The sequence below is a fragment of the Hemibagrus wyckioides genome, linkage group LG13 (genome assembly GCF_019097595.1).
Source record: "Hemibagrus wyckioides isolate EC202008001 linkage group LG13, SWU_Hwy_1.0, whole genome shotgun sequence".
Lineage (NCBI taxonomy): Eukaryota > Metazoa > Chordata > Actinopteri > Siluriformes > Bagridae > Hemibagrus > Hemibagrus wyckioides.
This window is the reverse complement of record NC_080722.1, coordinates 19,640,298-19,662,193: the sequence shown is the minus strand read 5'-3', so window position 1 is coordinate 19,662,193 and position 21,896 is coordinate 19,640,298. Positions and strand designations below refer to the sequence as shown.

Genomic DNA, 21,896 nt, shown 5'->3' with positions numbered 1-21,896 from the left:
GAAATTGACCTTTTCGAGTTTCCGTAGCTGCCTCACCCAATCGGCTGACTACTTCCTACATGAGTTCACTACACTCAATGATGTCTCCGTTCTATGTAGGGCTCCTACATGCCTACTAGAGAAGTATTTGGAATTGAACCCAGGTGGCACCGCTACAAATTATCGAGTAAAATAATTTCTGTAGTAAAACAGTAAAAGAAAATAGATAAAGACCGCAGTTCTGATTGGCTGTTGATTAATTTGAAGTTTATTTAATATTTATGAAATAAGTCTTTATTCTCAACGCTTTGTAACTGTTTTTAAATTTGCATTTATTTACATTTACAGCATGTAGTACACACCCTTATCCAGAGCGACTTACATTTATCTCATTTGTACAACTGAGCAATTGAGGGTTAAGGGCCTTGCTCAGGGGCCCAGCAGTGGCAGCCTGTGGTCCTGGGATTTGGACTCATGGCTTATTTACTTACAGAGAGAGAAAAAAAACAGAGGCTGGTGTTCATAGATGTTATAATGCAGGGTCATGGGCGGCCAAATCTCACTGATGCATGTGGGGAGCGAAGGCTGGCCCGTGTGATCCGATCCAACAGACGAGCTACTGTTGCTCAAATTGCTGAAGAAGTTAATGCTGGTTCTGATAGAAAGGTGTCAGAATACACAGTGTATCACAGTTTGTTGTGTATGGGGCTGCAAAGCCACAGACCAGTCAGGGTGCCCATGCTGACCCCTGTGCACTGCCAAAAGCGACAACAATGGGCACGTGAGCATCAAAACTGGACCATAAATCAATGGAAGAAGGTGGCCTGGTCTGATACATCACCTTTTCCTTTACATCACGTGGATGGCCGGGTGCATGTGCGTTGTTTACCTGGGGAACACATGGCACCAGGATGCACTATGGGAAGAACACGTACCACCTACCTAAGCATTGTTGCAGGCCATGTATGCCCTTTCATGGAAACGGTATTCCCTGATGGCTGTGGCCTCTTTCAGCAGGATAATGCACTGAGCCACAAAGCAAAAATGGTTCAGGAATGGTTTGATGAGCACAACAACCAGTTTGTGGTGTTGACTTGGACTCTAAATTCTCCAGATCTCAATCCAATCGAGCGTCTGTTGGATGTGCTGGACAAACAAGCCCGATCCATAAAGGCCCCACCTCACAACTTACAGGACTTAAAGGATCTGCTGCTAACACCTTGGTGCCAGACACCACAGCACCACAGCACACCTTCCATTGATGGGTCAGGGATGTATCTCTCTCTCTCTCTCTCTCTCTCTCTCTCTCTCTCTCTCTATATATATATATATATATATATATATATATATATATATATATATATATATATATATATATATATACACACACTATATTTCCAAAAGTATTCGCTCACCCATCCAATTAATCAGAATCAGGTGTTCCATCACTTCCATGGCCACAGGTGTATAAAATCAAGCACCTAGGCATGCAGACTGTTTTTACAAACATTTGTGAAAGAATGGGTCGCTCTCAGGAGCTCAGTGAATTCCAGCGTGGAACTGTGATAAGATGTCACCTGTACAACAAATCCAGTCGTGAAATTTCCTCGCTCCTAAATATTCCACAGTCAACTGTGGAACGCGTTCTCTGGAGTGATGAATCGCGCTTCTCCATCTGGCAATCTGATGGACGAGTCTGGGTTTGGCGGTTGCCAGGAGAACGGTACTTGTCTGACTGCATTGTGCCAAGTGTAAAGTTTGGTGGAGGGGGGATTATGGTGTGGGGTTGTTTTTCAGGAGCTGGGCTTGGCCCCTTAGTTCCAGTGAAAGGAACTCTGAATGCTTCAGCATACCAAGACATTTTGTACAATTCCATGCTCCCAACTTTGTGGGAACAGTTTGGAGCTGGCCCCTTCCTCTTCCAACATGACTGTGCACCAGTGCACAAAGCAAGGTCCATAAAGACATGGATGACAGAGTCTGGTGTGGATGAACTTGACTGGCCTGCACAGAGTCCTGACCTCAACCTGATAGAACACCTTTGGGATGAATTAGAGCGGAGACTGAGAGCCAGGCCTTCTCGTCCAACATCAGTGTGTGACCTCACAAATGCTCTTCTGGAAGAATGGTCAAATATTCCCATAAACACATTCCTAAACCTTGTGGACAGCCTTCCCAGAAGAGTTGAAGCTGTTATAGCTGCAAAGGGTGGACCGACGTCATATTGAACCCTATGGATTAGGAATGGGATGTCACTTAAATTCATATGCGAGTCAAGGCAGGTGAGCGAATACTTTTGGCAATATAGTGTGTGTATATATATATATATATATATATATAGAGAGAGAGAGAGAGAGAGAGAGAGAGAGAGAGAGAGAGATACCTGCCCTAATACGCTACATTACTGCTTGTGTTGCACTATGTAACAGGAGCAGCACTATGGAGCTGAATAACACACTGAAACCTGGTTACACATCTAGACAGGACTTATATCTGTCAGACAACAATATTTCATTAAAACCGTTGAAACAGTATGAATTTGTGAATGAAGACTCCACCCACCTGATTGCAAAGTCAAATTTTAACTGATTTGTCTGGAAGTTGAGTTGAATTTTTCTAATCAATTCTTATTTCTTAATAATGATCTTATTCTTACAGGATGGACCTGCTGCTGATATTAACTTCACCACACGAGACTTAGTCATGAATCTGTTTTAATATAATATAATATAATATAATATAATATAATATAATATAATATAATATAATATAATATAATATAATATAATATAATATAATATAATATAATATAATATAATATAATATATACAATTTTAGAATTATGCATGGGGAAATTATTTGTAGCTGATCATAAAAATATCTAGAAATTTAAAAGGATTTATTAGCTATATTAACTATATTAGATATATTAACTATATGCATTTTATATTATAAAAAATGTAATGGGGTATGTAACAAACAACATTCTAGTCCATGTATAGAATCATCACTGGCAGAATTACAATACGTTACATAACACTAGAGACAAGTCTGATGCTCCTTCACTAGGAGAGTTTTAGTTTTAGTTCGCTCAGGTCACGATGTTCCTGGGTGGAATGGGTCGAGGAACTCCGGTCAGTTTCTGGGAAGCTGAGTAGTCCAAACTGTAGGCTGCACAACACCCTGATTGTTAGAGCTGTGAGTGCAAAGAAAAAAATACACTTTACTCTAACTTCCATCAACGTTATATAAACATCTCTTTACAGTTATATGTATATTATTAGGAGTTTGTTTGTTATTAGTCAGTAATGGAGCTTTGTATCATTCTGCATTGTAAAAATCAATAGCATTCCATTCAAGATGAGACACTTATGTAAATAAATATAAATAATATATGGTGTATGTACAGGGGTTGGACAATGAAACTGAAACACTGGCCAATTTAGTGTTGGAGGTTTCATGGCTAAATTTGACCAGCCTAGTGCACATTCCACCAGTAAGAGCAGAGTGTGAAGGTTTAATTAGCAGAGTAATAGCACAGTTTTGCTTAAAATATTGCAGTGCACACAACATTATGGGCGACATATCAGAGTTCAAAAGAGGACAAATTGTTGGTGCACGTCTCGCTGGCGCATCTGTGACTGAGACAGCAAGTCTTTGTGATGTATCAAGAGCCACGGTATCCAGGGTAATGTCAGCATACCACCAAGAAGGACGAACCACATCCAACAGGAGTAACTGTGGACGCAAGAGGAAGCTGTCTGAAAGGGATGTCCGGGTGCTAACCCGGATTGTATCCAAAAACCATAAAACCACAGCTGCCCAACTCACTGCCGAATTAAATGTGCACCTCAACTCTCCTGTTTCCACCAAAACTATCCATCGGGAGCTCCACAGGGTCAATGTACATGGCCGGGCTGCTATAGCCAAACCTTTGGTCACTCGTGCCAATGCCAAACGTCGGTTTCAATGGTGCCAGCAGCGAAAATCTTGGGCTGTGGACAAGGTGAAACATGTATTGTTCTATGATGAGTCCACCTTCACTGTCTTTCCCACATCCGGGAGAGTTACGGTGTGGAGAAGCCCCAAAGAAGCGTACCACCCAGACTGTTGCATGCCCAGAGTGAAGCATGGGGGTGGATCAGTGATGGTTTGGGCTACAATATCATGGCATTCCCTAGGCCCAATACTTGTGCTAGATGGGCGCGTCACTGCCTAGGACTACCAAACCATTCTGGAGGACCATGTGCACCCAATGGTTCAAACATTGTATCCTGAAGGCGGTGCCGTGTATCATGATGATAATGCACCAATACACACAGCAAGACTGGTGACAGAGTGGTTTGATGAACATGAAAGTGAAGTTGAACATCTCCCATGGCCTGCACAGTCACCAGATCTAAATATTATTGAGCCACTTTGGGGTGTTTTGGAGGAGCGAGTCAGGAAACGTTTTCCTCCACCAGCATCACGTAGTGACCTGGCCACTATTCTGCAAGAAGAATGGCTCAAAATCCCTCTGGCCACTGTGCAGGACTTGTATCTGTCATTCCCAAGACGAATTGATGCTGTATTGGCCGCAAAAGGAGACCCTACACCATACTAATGAATTATTGTGGTCTAAAACCAGGTGTTTCAGTTTCATTGTCCAACGGCTGTATATGTATGTATATATACAGGGTTTATTACCTTGCCTGAGCTTCAATGGTAATGGCAAAAAGATTCTGAAACAAATATCAAAGACACACATCATTCTCTTAGTCACACTCATACACACACTCTCTCACACACATTCTCTCAGTCTCTCACACACTATCACACTAACACACTCTCACCGACATTCACACACTCTCTCCCAAACTCCCTCAATCACACTAACACACTCTTACACTCACATTCACATACTCTCTCACACACTTTCACACTCCTAAACACACACTCTCACACGCACATAACTCTCTCATAAATGGCTTGTATTTCCTCAGGTAAACGTCTCTGTTGAATAAATGTAAATGTAAACATGACATATTGAGAAAAAAGAGACATCAAGTTATCTCTGCATCTCTGGATGCTCAGACATAAAAGCAATACCCAAATAAATAAATAAATAAATAAATAAATAAATAAATAAATAATTCTGAATGTATTAAAGCTTACCTGTGGATATTGTATGGGTGGAGGAGGATGTGCTGGTACGATTCCATTTGGCTGGTTGTTCCTCTGAGTGTTGGCTTCATTAGTCCTGTGAAGTGGGACATCAGTGGCGTGATTAGTGGAAGATCTGATCAATTATTTTACTGCTTTATGAGTAAAAGCATTATAGATATTGACTCATAAAACATGTCAAAATGTTGGCTGAAGGATAAATACCGTAACAATGTGTAACAACCACTACAGACGATTACCTCAGACCACCAGAGGGCAACCTTGACCATTGGTTGAACTGTTGTTGATTAATTTTCTTTCTTGACCCTGTTCACCTGCTTGATGTTGTATTATTTAAGCTCCTGTGTTTCACTGTTTCTTCATCTAGCATTTGTCAATGGTGAGTGTGTTCTGTTCTTGTTCCTAGGGTTGCCAAATTCCAGGAATTTTCAAGGCTGGAAACTTTACATGGGAATTAACGGGAATACACTACTCACAAAAAGTTAAGGAGATTTGGCTTTTGGGTGAAATTTATGGAAAATGTAAAAAGTTGACGCTACAGTAATATTATATCATGAAAGTAGGGCATTTAAGTAGAAGCAAGTAGATGCAATGGTGATTTCCTCATCTCAAACAATTTATTGAAACAAAAGCCAACAACAGTGGTGGGTATACCACAACAGAAAATGTCAATGTCTCAATAATTTGTCATGTGCCCTTGACCATCAATTACAGCTTGACAACGACGTCTCATGCTGTTCACGAGTCGACTTATTGTCTGCTGAGGCATGGCATTCCACTCTTCTTGAAGGGTGGCCCTCAGGTCATTGAGGTTCTTGGGTGCAGGGTTACGAGCCTCTACACGGCGACTCAGCTGATCCCATAGGTTTTCTATGGGATCCAGGTCTGGAGAAAGTGCAGGCCACTCCATTTGAGGTACCGCAGCTTCCAGCAGCCGTTCCCTAATGATGCAACCTCGATGAGCTGGAGCATTGTCGTCCATGAAGATGAAATTAGGCCTGTGTTGTTCATGCAGGGGCACAATGACTGGATTAATGATGTTATTCAGGTAGTATTGGCTTGTCACTGTACCATTCACAAGATGTAGTGCAGTTCTATATTGAGTAGACACACCTGCCCAGACTGTAACACCACCACAACAGTGGCTGATGCATAGCGCTCTCCTTGACGTCTCCAACATCGTTGGTGGCCATCATTTCTGCTCAACATGAATCGACTTTCATCAGAGAACAGCACTGAGGCCCACTGGTCCCTCGTCCAACATAAATGCTCCCTGGCCCATGCAAGATGTCTGGTGGTGTGGTCAGGTACCCTTGCAGGTCATCTAGCACGCAGACCACGCTGATGTAAACAGTTTCGAATGGTCTGACGTGACACTTGGGTGCCTCTCACCTCCCTTAAATGTGCCTGGAGTTGAGTGGCATTCATCATCCGGTTCGACAGGGCACTGTTCACAATGAAGCGGGTCATCAATGTGGGATGTGGCCAAAGGACGTCCACTTCTATGCCTTTCTGTGACTCTTCCAGTCTCTCTGTGTCTCTGTTGCAACCTGCTGATGACACTCTGTGACACTCTAAGCTCAGTGGCCACTTTCCTCTGAGAACATCCTGTTTGAAGCCTCGCAATGGCGAGGTACTGTTGATCAGTTGTTAGGTGTCATCTCGGTCTCATGATGTCAAAATGTGAACAGCATGATGAAGAGGACTGTTTAAATACCAATTCTAATTGACCCAGAAAATTTATTGGTCGATTCCTGGATCAAACTCCAAGAAAATTGTGAATTTTGCCGTTAAGCACCTTGTTAGAGAACAGCAAGTTCTGCAAAAAGTACTGAAACACTGAACAGTTGGACATGTGCATTCAAAAGTGTAGAGAAGGTCAAATTAAGTTCACCTGTAAAGGTTATAGTGCATTTTAGGTGCATCCTGAAATTTCACCTGAACGCCGAATATCCTTAACTTTTTGTGAGTAGTGTATATGGGAATTAATGGGAATATATGGGGATTAATGGGAATATACGGGAATTAATGGGAATAAACTGGGAATTTGCAAATTGCAGGTTAGCCTGTAACAGGGAACTTAAATGTAGTTGAAAAAAATATCTTGCAGCATAATCTTGGTTAAAACAACCAGATAAAACAACCCTGTATATTCCTCAATCACATGCACACAGCACTGCAGGGCTGTTGAGGCCACATGTCTATGCCATGCCTTTTAAGTAAATTCCAAGTTGGAATATTTCCAAAATTCCCGAGATGAAGTTCCCATGGAAATTTACTGGAAATTTACCGTCTTTTGGTTTATACTCGCAATTTTTTTTTTATTGTCTCTAAAGTCGGATCTTATATCTATCTATGCCTATGGATAAATTCCTGCCGCTCTGCCGCTCATGTTTCAAAATCCAAAAATGTTCATTACTGTACATCTTGGTATCTTGTTTCACCTCACACACGATCTTCCACCTAAAGGCATTCCAGACAAAGAGCGTCGGAGTTCACAACAAGGCGTTACCAAATGATCTCTTTACTGTAATGTAGCACCTTAAAAATCACAAAAAATACAAAAGAAATCTACCCTGTCCTTAGCAGTGTACACTACTGATGTTTATTTACTTTAACACGGATGAAAGGAGTCTCCAGTGTCAGTGCAGTGTAACCATCAGAGGTGTAATAATAATAATAATCAACTTTCTTACAGATTTACATGGTCCTGGAGATGAAGTTGAATGTGTGAGACACTGATTTGTCTTCAGTATGTATTTACTTCTCTTTAGAAAATCTGTGGTGGTTTGTACCTCTGGCATCTGGACCGTCGTGCCCTGAAGCACCGTTTTGGCAAGTCCCGTCTGAAAAAGTTAAGAAGACCAGACACCAGCAGAATGGGCAGCACCAGCAGAAAGAAGATGAGCAGGCCGTTCCTCAGCGAGTAATCTGTGAAAAGAACACATGCCTCGTACTTTCACCACATTATACAGCAGTGCGGAATTAAGAACCTTAAGTCTTAGTGCAGCAGTTTAATATGTTAAGAAAGCTCCATATTCAGATTACTTCAAATCACCTCTTTGGTGATTTTTTTAGGGATAGAAAATACAGGCCGACTGCTGTCTAATGTAGTATGGTGTAACGTAAAATAAGACTAATACGATGAAATATGAATCGAAAAAGAGTCTCGTTTATCACTAATATACACAGATCAGGCAGAACATTATGACCACCTGCCTAATATTGTGTTGGTCCCCCTTTTGCTTCCAAAACAGCCCTGACCCATCGAGGCATGGGCTCCATTAGATCCCTGAAGTTGTGCTGTGGTATCTGGCACTAAGATGGGCCCCACTTTGCAACTTACAGGATACTTACAGCACTTAAAAGATACTTTGAATAGATAGTGACCACTGCAGACAGGAACACCCCACAAGAGCTGCAGCTTTGGAGATGCTCTGATCCAGTGGTCTAGCCATCACAATTTGGCCCTTTTGATCAAACTCGCTCAAATCCTTACTCTTGTCCATTTTTCCTGCTTCTAACATCAACTTTGAGGACAAAATGTTCACTTGCTGCCTAATATATCCCACCCACTAACAGGTGCCATGATGAGAAGATAATCAGTGATATTCACGTCACCTGTCACTGCTCATAATGTTATGCCTGATCAGTATATTACTGCATGAACAGATCTGGCTGTAATGAGATTTTATCATACTTTAAATTAACTTTTTTGATTTGTTGATTTAATGGGGGGGCACTATTTGTGATCTGTAAAGAAAAGGGGTCAACAGAAACTGGAGAGAGTACTCATCTGTGTACTTAAGAGAGACTTTAAATTCATTCGTGTGTGTGTGTGTGTGTGTACCTATTTGAGCAGGTCCGCTATCTACACTGCCTCCCATGCCCCGTTTGTCGCAGTAAGGGGGAGCCCAGTTGTAGTTACAGTGACAGTGTCCCTTATCGTTACACACCTGGAACATAACACACTCATGTCACATCACACACTCACATCACACAACCTTATGCTACACCACACATACTACACCACACATACAGTATATCACACACTCACATCACACGCTCATGTCACACACTCACATTACACGCTCATGTTACATGCTCACGTCACACCCTTACATCACACGTTCACGTCACACCCTTAGACTTCTATTAATAGTACTCCTAGCATTAGTACTTTCTCTCTCTCTCTCTCTGTTGTAGGCTCTGTACTGACTTATTCAGTTATTTTACCAGTATCACAGTATCACACCCGTTACGATACACACCCCGTTGCCGTTGCAGTCTCTTGAAGCTTTACACTTCTGCCCCTGTGTCATCACTGATGAATTCACGCACTGGAAGTTCATGCAGACCTGAGGGAGGGCCATGTATACATGTTTAATGCATAATTTAAACTAAACTCGTAATGCACTTAAGGTATATGTTAAAAATAAAGATGATTAGGACTATGAAGAATATTTAACTTTGACTTGCGTGTGAACGCTCTTGCTAGGTGATTAAGAAACACCTAGCATGAAAGCTAGCCAATGCTGGTATTATAATATAAGGCGTAGAGATGACATGTGCCGGATAAAAGACACCACAGACTCACTTTCCCTGCAGCACAGACGGTCCCTGTTTTGACGTACCCCGGGTCCAGAACGTCTGGTCCCAGGTTGAAGTCGACGTTACTACACGAGATCCCTGATTCTATGTTCTCAACGCTGATGACTGCTCCAGGAAGGGGGTAATTCGACTCGAAATTTGTGCACTGGATCTTCCCACACATGGAGTTCCTGCAGGACAAAAGCTTAGGAAAGTTAACGTTCCTGATGTTTTAAACAGCGCTTCCCTCAGCAGCCTCTCTTCAAGTTATTCTGTCTCTTCAAGTTATTAAGATAAAAAAAAAATCAGCTAGTCATGAGAAACCATGAAGATGTGTAAATCTTCTCTGTCCTGAAGAAGAAAAACGTCACAAAAAAGTAACAGCTATAACAGAATTTGCTACATAGGGAGAAATCTGAGGAGCAGAGAGTGGTACTTACGCCACAGAACACGCGGTTATTTTGGACCCGGAGTAGCCGCAGTTTCCGAACTTGGTGCCTTGTGTGTTCACGTGGCTGAAGCATTTATCATTGGATTTTACTGCACCTGAGAAAACAACAACACCACAGTACAGCTGATGAAAATTTACTGATAATATTTAGAATTACAGTGTGGAATATTTCAATAAGAAATGAAATGAAAACAGAATTAGTTCAGTTTTCAGGATGAATCTCAGTGTAACATCGTGCAAAAACAATATTACAACAATAATAAAAATGCCAATTTTAATTCCCAATGTAAAGTTAATCACATGAAGGTGTTTGATGAGTGAAAAAAATAATACATAAATACTTAACCTTTGATATGAGAGTCGCCTCAGGCTTTCTTATTAGGGATCAATTTATTTATTTTAAATTCATATCCTGAATTTATATACTTATCTATGTAAAGCTGTTTAGCGAACATTAAGCAAAAGAGCTTTATGAATAAAATTGAATAGAATTGACCAGTAGGTCAGGCACCATTTAAGTAATGTTTATTTTCTACAGTAATTTATAGATGTGGATCTCATGGTTTTTACACTCATGTCTAATGGTATCAAATGACCTCTACGACTTTACTCTTTACTTTTGCTTTATGCCAGTTTTGAAATAAATTGTTTATTCTGAGCTGGACACCAGATAAAAACCGTTCAATAATCCAATAATATGAGCTAATAACAGTTTATTTATATGTGCACCTCTTAAACAACAAAAAAGGACGAATGCATTCAGGCTCTTCTCTAATGACTGAAACTCCGCCCCCAACCACGACTTAAAGCTGTGATCGGACAGTGATATACACTTAATTGCCAAAAGTTTTGGGACACCCCTCCAAATCACTGATTTCAGGTGTTGTTTTTCAGGGGTTGGGCTCGGCCCCTTACTTCCAGTGAAAGGAACTCTTAATGCTTCAGCATACCAAGACATTATGGACAATTTCATGCTCCTAACACCAAACTCGCTCATGTCTTTATGGACCTTGCTTTTGGAACAGGAAGGGGTCATCCCCAAACTCTTCCCACAAAGTTGAGAGCATGAAATTGTCCAAAATGTCTTGGTATGCTGAAACATTAAGAGTTCCTTTCACTGGAACTAAGGGGTCAAGCCCAACCCCTGAAAAACAACACCTGAACTCAATGATTTGAAGGGGTGTCCCAAAACTTTTGGCAATTTAGTGTAACTTCTCATTCATTACTCTGTTGCAGCCATGCTACACCAAAAAGCACTGCAGTGGGATTTCTGGGGTTTGACTGTTGACACTTGCTGGTTGTACTGGCCGATGTAATAAAGGTTTACGCTTTTCAGTTTGGTTTGTTGTCTGCATTACTGTAGTATTTCATGTTTTTCTTCATACTCTGTAATGAAGTGAAAGTAGAAGGTAAGTACTTTGGCCGAAGAGCTGCTTGCACTGGTAGTCCAGCGTCTGGCACCGGCCCTCATAGCAGTATGCGGTGCCGCCCTCGCAGGTCAGACCGTCCATTAGGTATGAGTTTGGAGGGCAGAAACTGGACTGGCCGGTGCAGTACTCGGGCAGGTCGCACTGGTTCACTGACTCTCTGCAGGGCGTTCCAGACACCAGCAGCTGGAGGAGATACAGATGTCAATCAGGAATCCAGAGATACATAAGCAAGATCATATTTAACACACAACAGCTTTCAAAACTTTCTTCACACACGCAGTGGTGCACAGTTTAACACCAGACTTTAAACTGATGCATGTGTGATGTTTGTTACACCTGCAAAAACTCTTCACCTGACATATGTTTCTGATTATCAGTGTCTCTCTTTGCAAGACATTTTAATCTATGAACCTGGTTACTCAGGTGTTATTTAGATGCCCTAACCTGAAAAGTAAGATAGATGTGTGTGTGTGTATGTGTGTGTGTGTGTGTGTACCTGACAGTCTTTGCAGCAGGCTCCAGCAGCACAGACTGAACCCTTTGTGAAAGTGCATGTTGCTGCATCACAGCATTTATTACTGCAGGTCTGCAAACACACACACACACACACACACAAACACACACACAAATGAGGAAATAAAGTTAATTACATACAAACTTAATAATACCTGGAAAAGTGGTTTATTGTTTGTTTGTTATTAATAATTCTGTTTCTTCTCTTTTCTTCAGCAAATATTTTAAATATTTAAAATATTATAATATAAATATTAAAACTCCATAAAAGGTAAAGGGGGCTGAAAACAGCAGTGAAAGAGCTAAATCTTCCAGTGACACAGTCACACTAATTTTTCTTCCTGTTTTAGGGTGCCATTACTTTTGTCCTGCTTGTTTGATTCATGCTAATTTTTATGAACTTGATCTCGTCTCTTTCAAATGAATAAGTGGTTTAACTCTGATGGTGTTATCAGTATATAAATTCACAGGAACTCCTCAACAGTTACACAAACAAATCGAGGTTCATGTTAGTGTAAAATTACAAAATCAGGATTGAAGTGTTTTCAAAATCCTATTTTGCGCCTTCACTTCTCCTAACAGTACCTCTGGGGGTCCGCAGTCGCACTCCTCGTCTCCCTCCAGGATCTGGTTACCGCACTTAGGTACGGAGATGGTGCTGTTCGGAAACGGCTGATTCAGCAGACATACACCTCCTCCACGCAGGACCAGGTTCTCAAAATCTGTACCGCTGCACGAGCTAAACAACCTTGTTTCACTATACACACACACACCCACACACATCGACACAATTAAAAAATGAATGAGAAATCTCTAACCTTACTTAACAGAATAGAATAGAAGGCTTTATATGTCACATACATTACAGCACAGTGAAATTCTTTCATCGCATATCCCAACTTAGGGTCAGAATTTGGGGTCAGAGCACAGGGTTAGCCATGATACAGAGCCCCTGGAGCAATGAGGGTTAAGGAAGCACTCACAGGTTCCACCGAGATTTGAACTCGGATCGCTGGATTCAGAGTCCAGAGTGTTAACCATTAACTTTAACATAAATCCAGATTAATGTACATTAACCGCTGAACTGAACCGCTGTTCAGTTCTGGTGGCTTCTAATCATATTAGAAATTAGTGTTTCTATAGCAACTGCTCATTCACAGCAGATGCTACTCCACTGATCAGAAACACATTTAAAATATAATCTTTGATATTTTGCAACAAGAGGCTTATTCACGTAAACCAGGGGTGTCCAGTCTTATCCATGAAGGGCCGGTGTGGGTGCAGGTTTATTTCATTCCATCTAAGCAGAAGCCACACCTGAGTCTACTGAAAGCCAAGATTGATTGGTATGAAGACCTGCACCCTCACCGGCCCTTTGCGGATAAGACTGGACACCCCAATATAAATATTTATAGAAGGAGTCTCCTGTGTCAGAGGTCAAAGAAGAAGCTGAGACTGTAAATCTTTATGATTTCTGACACCATCTTGGATTTTGAACAACTGTTTGTAATACCTGTAACATTATATTAAACCTATAAACTCATCATGTTGATTATTTCCCTCTAACAGCACCACACGTGGAGTGTTCCCCTGTATGTTTGGAGTGAGTGCGCAGTACTGACCTGGCGCCGGCGCTCATGATGCATCTGCTTGCTCCACATTGGCAGGACGAGGTGTCGTGGTTCATCCCCAGGTTGTGTCCCATCTCGTGAGCCAGGACCGTGGAATAAAACTGGAAGTTATCGTCACTGAACTGCAGAGAAAACAGATAGAGTTTAGAAAGGATGACATTAAATACTTCACATTTTTAAACCTCCCGCTCTCTCCCTCAATCTAGCTCTCTGACCTTTACTCTGTCTCTTCTTCCCTATCCCTCCCCCTCACTTGCTGTGCCTCTCCCTGTCCATCTTTCTTTCTTTCTTTCTTTCTTTCTTTCTTTCTTTCTTTCTGTCTTTCTCGCTCTCTTTCATTTTATAGACATTTCTGTTTTTCCACCTTGTGTGTGTTCAGTCATCTGTGACATCACTTAAATATGTTAGTCTAAATATCACTGTATTAATACATTTGTAAATAAATAAATGTATTAATAAATACATAATAATGTGCATTGGTGGCTCAAGTGGTTAAGGCCCTAGGTTGCTGGTCAGAAGGTCAGGGTTCAAGCCCCAGCACTGCTGAGATGCCACCGTTAGGCAATTAAGCAAGGCCCTTAACCCTAACTGCTCCAGGGTGCTGTGTCATGACTGACCCTGTGGTCTGACCCCAACTTCCAAGGTTGGGATATGTGAAGAAAGAATTTCACTGTGCTGTAATGTATATGGGACAAATAAAGGCCTCTATTCTATTCAATAAATTCGTGGAATCCTGCTAACTTCCCTCAGACTGGAGAAGCTGCTCAGATGTAGTGAAATGTTTCAATCTACACTATATTGCCAAAAGTTTTGGGACACTCCTCCAAATCATTGAATTCAGGTGTTGTTTTTCAGGGGTTGGGCTTGGCCCATCAGTTCCAGTGAAAGGAACTCTTAATGCTTCATCATACCAAGACATTTTGGACAATTTCATGCTCCCAACTTTGTGGGAACAGTTTGGGGATGACCCCTTCCTGTTCCAACATGACTGTACACCAGTGCACAAAGCAAGGTCCATAAAGACATGGACGAGTGAGTTTGGTGTGGAGGAACTTGACTGGCCTGCACAGAGTCCTGACCTCAACCTGATAGAACACCTTTGGGATGAATAAGAGCGGAGACTGTGAGCCAGACCTTATCGTCCATCATCAGTTTCTGACCTCACAAATGCACTTCTAGTGGAATGGTCAAAAATGCCCATAAACACACTCCTAAACCTTGTGGAAAGCCTTCTCAGAAGAGTTGAAGCTGTTATAGCTGCAAAGGGTGGGCCAACTCCATAATACATTCATGTGAATGTACAGGCAGATGTCCCAGTTTTGGCCTGGCTCGCAGTCTCCGGACACTCAACACCAGGAGAGTAATGATGTTTGTAATCTCTTTATTTAATTTATTTAGAACAATTTATTTACTGACCACACTAATTCCACCTCCGTTGCCTGCTGAGCAAACAGTGCCCACATAGGCCATGCCAAGGATCCCTCCGTTGTATGCTCCTGTACGACCCCTTTTAAGAAAAACACACACACACAGACTTAAACCTAAATAGAGATAAAGGATTAGACTAGCAGCATGTCAGTAATAGAATGTTTAATTTGTATTGATTTCTTTCTCTCTTTTAATTCTCTAATATCACCTAATAGTCTGTAACACTGCTCTGTGTAGATGCTTAAGTTTATCCTATTAAGGTGTTGTAGCTTACTTCTGATTTCACTTTGCATCATGCATCAGACCTGACTGTCTGTTTTAATCACTGACTATTGACTTAATTACGAAATTACTCCTAAAACCATCTTTGAAAAAGGCGTCTTGTGGTTTAACCATCCCTACATTCCTACATTCCAAAACTTCCAACAACAACGACTATGTTTTAATTCTCCTCCATTTTTGTGTTTGTGTGGATCTTTTCTGGTTTAACTTTCTCTATGTTATCTTCTAGCGTTCACTTACAGGATAAGCTGGCTCATGTCGTTCCGGACACGTGACATCAGATTCTTTTTCCTCCAGTCAACAAAACGTTTTAAAACATCTCTGGCGTTTCCTTCAACGTTAAACGGGTTGCCTTTCTCGAAAATCTCCAGCCTCACCAGGACGATGTTAATATTCAGCTGCTTGAAGTACTAGGGAAAGGAAAGATGGGTTATTCAGGGCTATGAAAGGAATGAGAGGAACGTTTCGTCTTGTGCTGTTGTAGGAAAATAATCAAATAGCTGAAGTGTTTTAATTTAATTCACCACATGACAGGAGACTCTTTAATGCTGAGGAATCTACACAAAGTGGTACATTTGCATTCAAACAATAAAACACCTGTCCAGTGGAAATAATGACACACAGGCATCTTCTTACCGTGTCCAGCAAATTGGCCAGCTGCACCACTTCGTCCTTCACGGCCACACGGTTGCTCTTCTTCAATTTAAACTGTGCGAGTAAACAAACAAACAAACAGTAAACAATCTGACCTCTGGACCAGCTAACACAAATATACCACACAACACAAATAAAGTGTGAGAGGCTCACCCTCAGATTGTCCACGACTAACACTAGCTCCACGTATCTGGTCTGAGGAAGGTTGCGTTTTTTCTGTCAGAGTTAAACAAATATATTTATTCAGTAGAATATTTTATACAGTAAGCGATAAAAGACAGTAAAACTACACCAAGGGCCGGATTTAGAGTTCAGTAAAGCACGTAGTGATGATCAGAGGAGTTCAGAGGAGTTATACACGTGGGGGCGGAGCTTGTCTAAAACAGAGGCGTGCCTCCATTATGCTTGATTCTGATCTGTCAGAGCTAAAATATAAAGGAAGACTCATTGCATGTCATCGTTACAGCCAGAACTCTTAGAGATTCCTTTACCATGTTCACATTCATGCATCATTGTATTAATCTTAATTCACAGCTAAGAAATTAAATACTATTTCTTTCTTCAGTCAATTTTCTATCCCTGATTTTTAACTGATTTAAAGGTTCTGGACATTATTGAAAATCCCCACATTAGGAGCTTCTACTCAGGAAAATTTTGGCATCCCAGGAGCTACACACTACATTCATGTGATTTGAATAATTTGACCCAAGAGACTTTTCCCATATAAATATACTTTGAATGAACGTCTCTGAGTACGCAAGTTGTTAGCTATACAGAAACTGACCCGTAAAAACATGCCCATAGACGTGGCATGGTCACGGGAGCTGTCATGGTCACGATCATGCTCGCTGTCCACTCCGCACACGAACGGCTCCGACTGACTGCTCTCCAGGGGGAATAGGATGTGCTCGTTGTTTGAGGAGTGTACAGCAGGTTCCAGGGCGTAACTCTTGTTCCCCAAGAAAATGACGCCCCTTCAAAATAACATAGACATTAAGTTACATACTGTACTCATAATCTCTTATGATCTCTTATTCATCTTCCTCCAGTCTATCAGTCTGTCCCAGGATTGCTGAGCTCAGCAGGAATTCTCATACTGCTACCATCTACCACATGAGGTGTGACAGCTTGTAGGTGTTGAGATTTGTGCTCTCTCACACACACACTCTCTCTTTTACACATTACAAAAAGAGCAAGTGTGGGTGAGGACACACGATAAAAGGAAGTCACTAACACTGTGAACTCAAAAACCTTTCGTTCTCCCCAGACATTCTCAGCTGAATATTAGACTCAGTGTGTGTGTGTCTTTCTGTAATAAAACACACAGAGACACTTATACATAAAAAAATGCTGTATAAACACTGCATATAACTTCTTCTACTTCTTCTTCTTATTATTATTATTGTAAACCATGGTTGTAATACAGCTAGCAGCAGCGTTATATCACCCAGGTTATGTGCTTAGTCATACCAGAGCTACAGTGAGCTTGTTGTTGTATACACAATGGATTCCTTTCATAATAAAAACATGAGCAGTGGTCTAGGCAGTGAGGAACAAATCAACAGCTATAGATAGAGACAATCAGTGAAAATAAAGGTGTGGCTGCTGTGTCCTCAGCCAGGACCAACTTTAAAAGCATGTAAGAACATACCTGAGTCCATCACAGGTGCTCAAAGCCACCAGAGATTCCTCATAACCCGAGACTCGGCCATAGTAATGACACAACACCTGGAATAAACAGGAGCAGCCAATCATTTCACAGCTAGCGGCTAATCAGCTCTGACCAGTATGAGTGCTTAAAACTCATTTTTACTTATCTATCTATCTATCTATCTATCTATCTATCTATCTATCTATCTATCTATCTATCTATCTATCTATCTATCTATCTATCTATCTATCTATCTATCTATCTATCTATCTATCTATCTATCTATCTATGTTTATCCATTCATCCAGCTGTCCATCCACCATATACACCTGTCCATTCATCAGTCTAACTAGCCACCTTAATATAGGTCTATACATCAATCCATCTGTCCATCCATCCATCCATTCACCGGTCTACCTGCCCATCATCCATCCATCCATCCATCCATCCATTCATCAGTCTACCTGCCCACCATCCATGCATCCATCCATCCACCTCCACATCCAGCCATGCTGGTTTATCTGTAACTAGCCATCTAAATATATGTCTATGTGTCAATCATTTTTCCATCCACACACAAACACACACACACACACACAGATGTAGGAACTGGACAGGAGTTTTGATATCTATCTATGCACCTATATATCCATCCACCTGTATCTGTATCTATTTACATATCCATCCAACCATACATCCTTCCATCCACACATCTATCTTTCTATCTATCTATGTACACTAGGGGTGGAACGGTTCATGAAAAAAATCTGAACCGTTCAATTCACTTTGTCACGGTTCGAGACACGTGTGTACGTTTCGGGTCGGGTCACACGCAGCGTAACGTATTTTTTATAATTTGCCACGGGTGTGAATGTTAGGAATGACGAGTGCTGAGTGCTAAAGACTGATGATAGTGGCTGCAGTCTTTGGCTCCTTTAGCCTCGAGCCATGATATAATATTCCCTTCCGCAAACACTTCAGCTACGTGTTTACAGCAGGGGACATTGTGACTGCATGTAGGTCTCGTCTCTCAGCAGAAAACGTGGACATACTAATCTCGCAAAAGAACATGAAAGTAGAATGAACAGAGCAATGTTGTTTCGAAACAGTGCAGTTTTATTTATGCAGTATTTTATATTTAAGGTCAGCTTATTTGTTATTTAATTTATTTACACACAGTGGCACATTGACTTGTGATTTCACTACACTTTCATTTCAAGTGGGTGAGTTTATTTTAAAGAAAGGAAAGTATTATGATGGTTGATCTTATCTTTCTTTTTATGTTGCTGGACAGCTTTAAGTTATTTTTCTTCATTTAAAGATTCATTTTTTTTTGTTAGAGCCACCACAAAGTTTACACTGTAATTTAATACTGTAAATGGTTGATTATAAGGCTATATATTTTAAGCTGATGTATGGTGTTTCAAAAGTGTTAAAAAGAAGAGAGGATTTTGTCAACCGTTCCACCCCTAATGTACACACAAACAACAATCTCCCCGTTCCTCCATTCCTCCCTCTACCCTCTAGATCAGTGAGGTAAAGCAGTAATCGTGAGCCTTACAGGTTTCTCTTTGTGGCTTTTCACTGAGTTACGATGCACGTCGTGAGAGACCACCGTGAAATCAGGAGATAAAAAGTCTCTGAGAAACACACAGAAACACACAAGTCTCTAAAGGCACACGTTTACATGTTAATCTGGAATCAGTAAGATGACAGACGAGTGAATCGTCACAACGAGAAAGAAAGTACGTTTCTCACTTGTTTTTGGTTAGATGTAAGAGGTGAACAGTGTTATCTATCTCAATCGAGTAGGTCAGACTCTCCGAATCTGCTCTCTGTAAATAATACACACACAGAACAGAGAGGGTGTTATAAATGAGCTATACATTGAAAGTGAAACTATTACCTGAACATGTGCATTGAATAAGCTATTAACTGAGATAAGCTATGAACTAAGAGTGTAACTCAGTATACCTGTTTGTGTGGTTGCGTGCTCTTATCATATCTCTGCCATCGTTTGTGCACAAGCTGAGGTATGACAATCTGGAAATTCTTCAGGTTTGACGTTTGTTCACGGAACAGATCTGTGAACATATTTGTTTAAATGAATGTCTCTGTACAAAGAACAGGAGAAAGTTACACAACAAGATTTACAAGAAAAATCTGAGTTTCACCAAGTTTCAGATACCAACACTGCCTGCTGATACACCTGACATATACTTGTTTTACTGAAAAAGAATTAAAAAAAAAAAATCATTGTTGTAATAGGGGAGTTAGAAAACTCACACTTCCTCACACTGCCTTATCGTTGATTATTTTACTATCAAAGCACACCCCAAAAGTGTTTCTTAAATAAATAATGAACTGAATAAATAAATAGATAAATAAATACATACATATACGAACCAGGCATAACATTATGACCACCTGCCTAATATTGTGTTGGTTCCCCTTTTGGTACCAGAACAGCCCTGACCCGTCCTGCACTGTGTATTCTGACACCTTTCTATCAGAACCAGCATTAACTTCTTCAGCAATTTGAGCAACAGTAGCTAATCTGTTGGATCGGATCACATGGGCCAGCCTTCGCTCCCCACCTGCATCAGTGAGCCTTGGCTGCCCATGACCTTGTCGGCGGTCTCACTGTTCCTTCCTTTTGTAATCTCCACAGGTTCTACTCACACCCGCTATGAGTGGGTCTCAAACCTGGGTCTCTGGCATGGGAGACGGATGCACTAGCATCAGTCGCTAGACCCTCTTGAGATCAGGGGAGTGAGGTTTACCTGCACAGCACGTACTGTTGGCCTCTGTTACCACTTTTGAAAGATACTGACCACTGCAGACCGGGAACACCCCACAAGAGCTGCAGTTTTGGAGATGCTCTGATCCAGTCGTCTAGTCATCACAATTTGGCCCTTGTCAAACTCACTCAAATCTTTACGCTTGCCCATTTTTCCTGTTTCTAACACATCAACTTGTTGACTTGCTGCCTAATATCATCAGTGTTATTCATAATTGATAAATATATATATATATATCAGGCATCGAGTAGTCTAACAGAGAGAGGAAAAACAGCGATGAGAGAGGATTCCTCCAGCTCAGTACTCCTTCTCCAGCCATTACACGGACGACCCTGTGGCTTGTTTTCTCACCTGAGCTGATGATTCCGTCTGCGTGGATTAAAATGAGGAGGAGAACTGTGGAAAAGTGTCCTCTGCAATTCCGTCTGGTTTTCCTGCTTTCTTCTCCCTCCATTTTTCAGTGCATGTAGTGTGTGTGTGTGTGTGTGTGTGTGTTTGTGTGTGTGAGAGAGAGAGAGAGAGCTCAGGTGCGACAGGTACGCAACACTGCTCCTTCACCTGTCTGCTCTGAGGAAATTCCAATGCTGCCTTCAGGAGCTGCTGCAATTTCACTCACACCTCATCCTGTTAAAGTGTCTTTCCCCTGCCACAAGTCAAATAGCAACACATGTGTGTGTGGGTGTGTGTGTGTGTGGAGGGGGGGTGGATTGGGGAGAGAGAGAGATTTTTTTTGTTTCGTTTTTTAACCCAGCTTTAATAAATACCAATAATTTACAATGCAAGCATCATTTTACAGCAGCACTTTTAAAAAAATAAATAAAAAATAAAAATAAAATTAGTGTAAAAGAGTGCTAAAAACCAGTTCACCTTCATCAATAAAACAGATGACATTTGCATAACACCACTTCAGCATAAACGCACTCAAATCATTCATTTCTTTAAAAAAATTACAGTCTGTTTTGACTCGAGCTTTCACTAGGGATCTAAAAAACAGAAATGCAGCTGATCCATCCTTTCTTCTCTACTTTATTTTTCCGGCTTATCAATTTGTAGATAGCCATTTTTGCTTCTCCTACAATGAAGTTGATCAGTTCCCACTTCTGTTTTTCAGCTTTTTTTTATAACCAGTTCCAACGATAAAAGAAACCTGGGACCATGTTTCACCAAAAGAGTTAAAAAGTGTTTCCAGCAGCTCAAACAGAGGGCTAAGCCTTTTGCATTTCAAATAACAATGAAAAACAGTTTCAGTTTCATCACAGAAAGGACATGTCGTTAAAACATCTGGATTTAACTTGGAAATTAAAACACTAACCCCCCCAC

The 21,896-nt window shown here is 41.1% G+C and overlaps 1 protein-coding gene across 1 annotated transcript; it reads right to left on the bottom strand.

Annotated features, from left to right (window-relative positions):
- Positions 1-2,832: 2,832 nt before the first annotated feature.
- On the bottom strand, positions 2,833-21,182 carry LOC131363292 (disintegrin and metalloproteinase domain-containing protein 9-like). The gene is made up of 22 exons (XM_058405662.1): positions 20,928-21,182; positions 19,750-19,859; positions 19,534-19,610; positions 19,337-19,415; positions 17,776-17,852; positions 16,909-17,098; positions 16,278-16,340; positions 16,107-16,178; positions 15,711-15,880; positions 15,177-15,267; positions 13,752-13,882; positions 12,715-12,886; positions 12,113-12,202; positions 11,604-11,799; positions 10,176-10,281; positions 9,743-9,926; positions 9,417-9,503; positions 8,996-9,101; positions 7,941-8,076; positions 5,137-5,221; positions 4,669-4,703; positions 2,833-3,175 (listed from the first exon to the last, which is right to left on the bottom strand). Exons 1-22 carry the CDS (start codon positions 21,028-21,030, stop codon positions 3,115-3,117), a joined length of 2,421 nt encoding a protein of 806 aa, XP_058261645.1. The 5' UTR covers positions 21,031-21,182; the 3' UTR covers positions 2,833-3,114.
- Between the last annotated feature and the right edge of the window lie 714 nt (positions 21,183-21,896).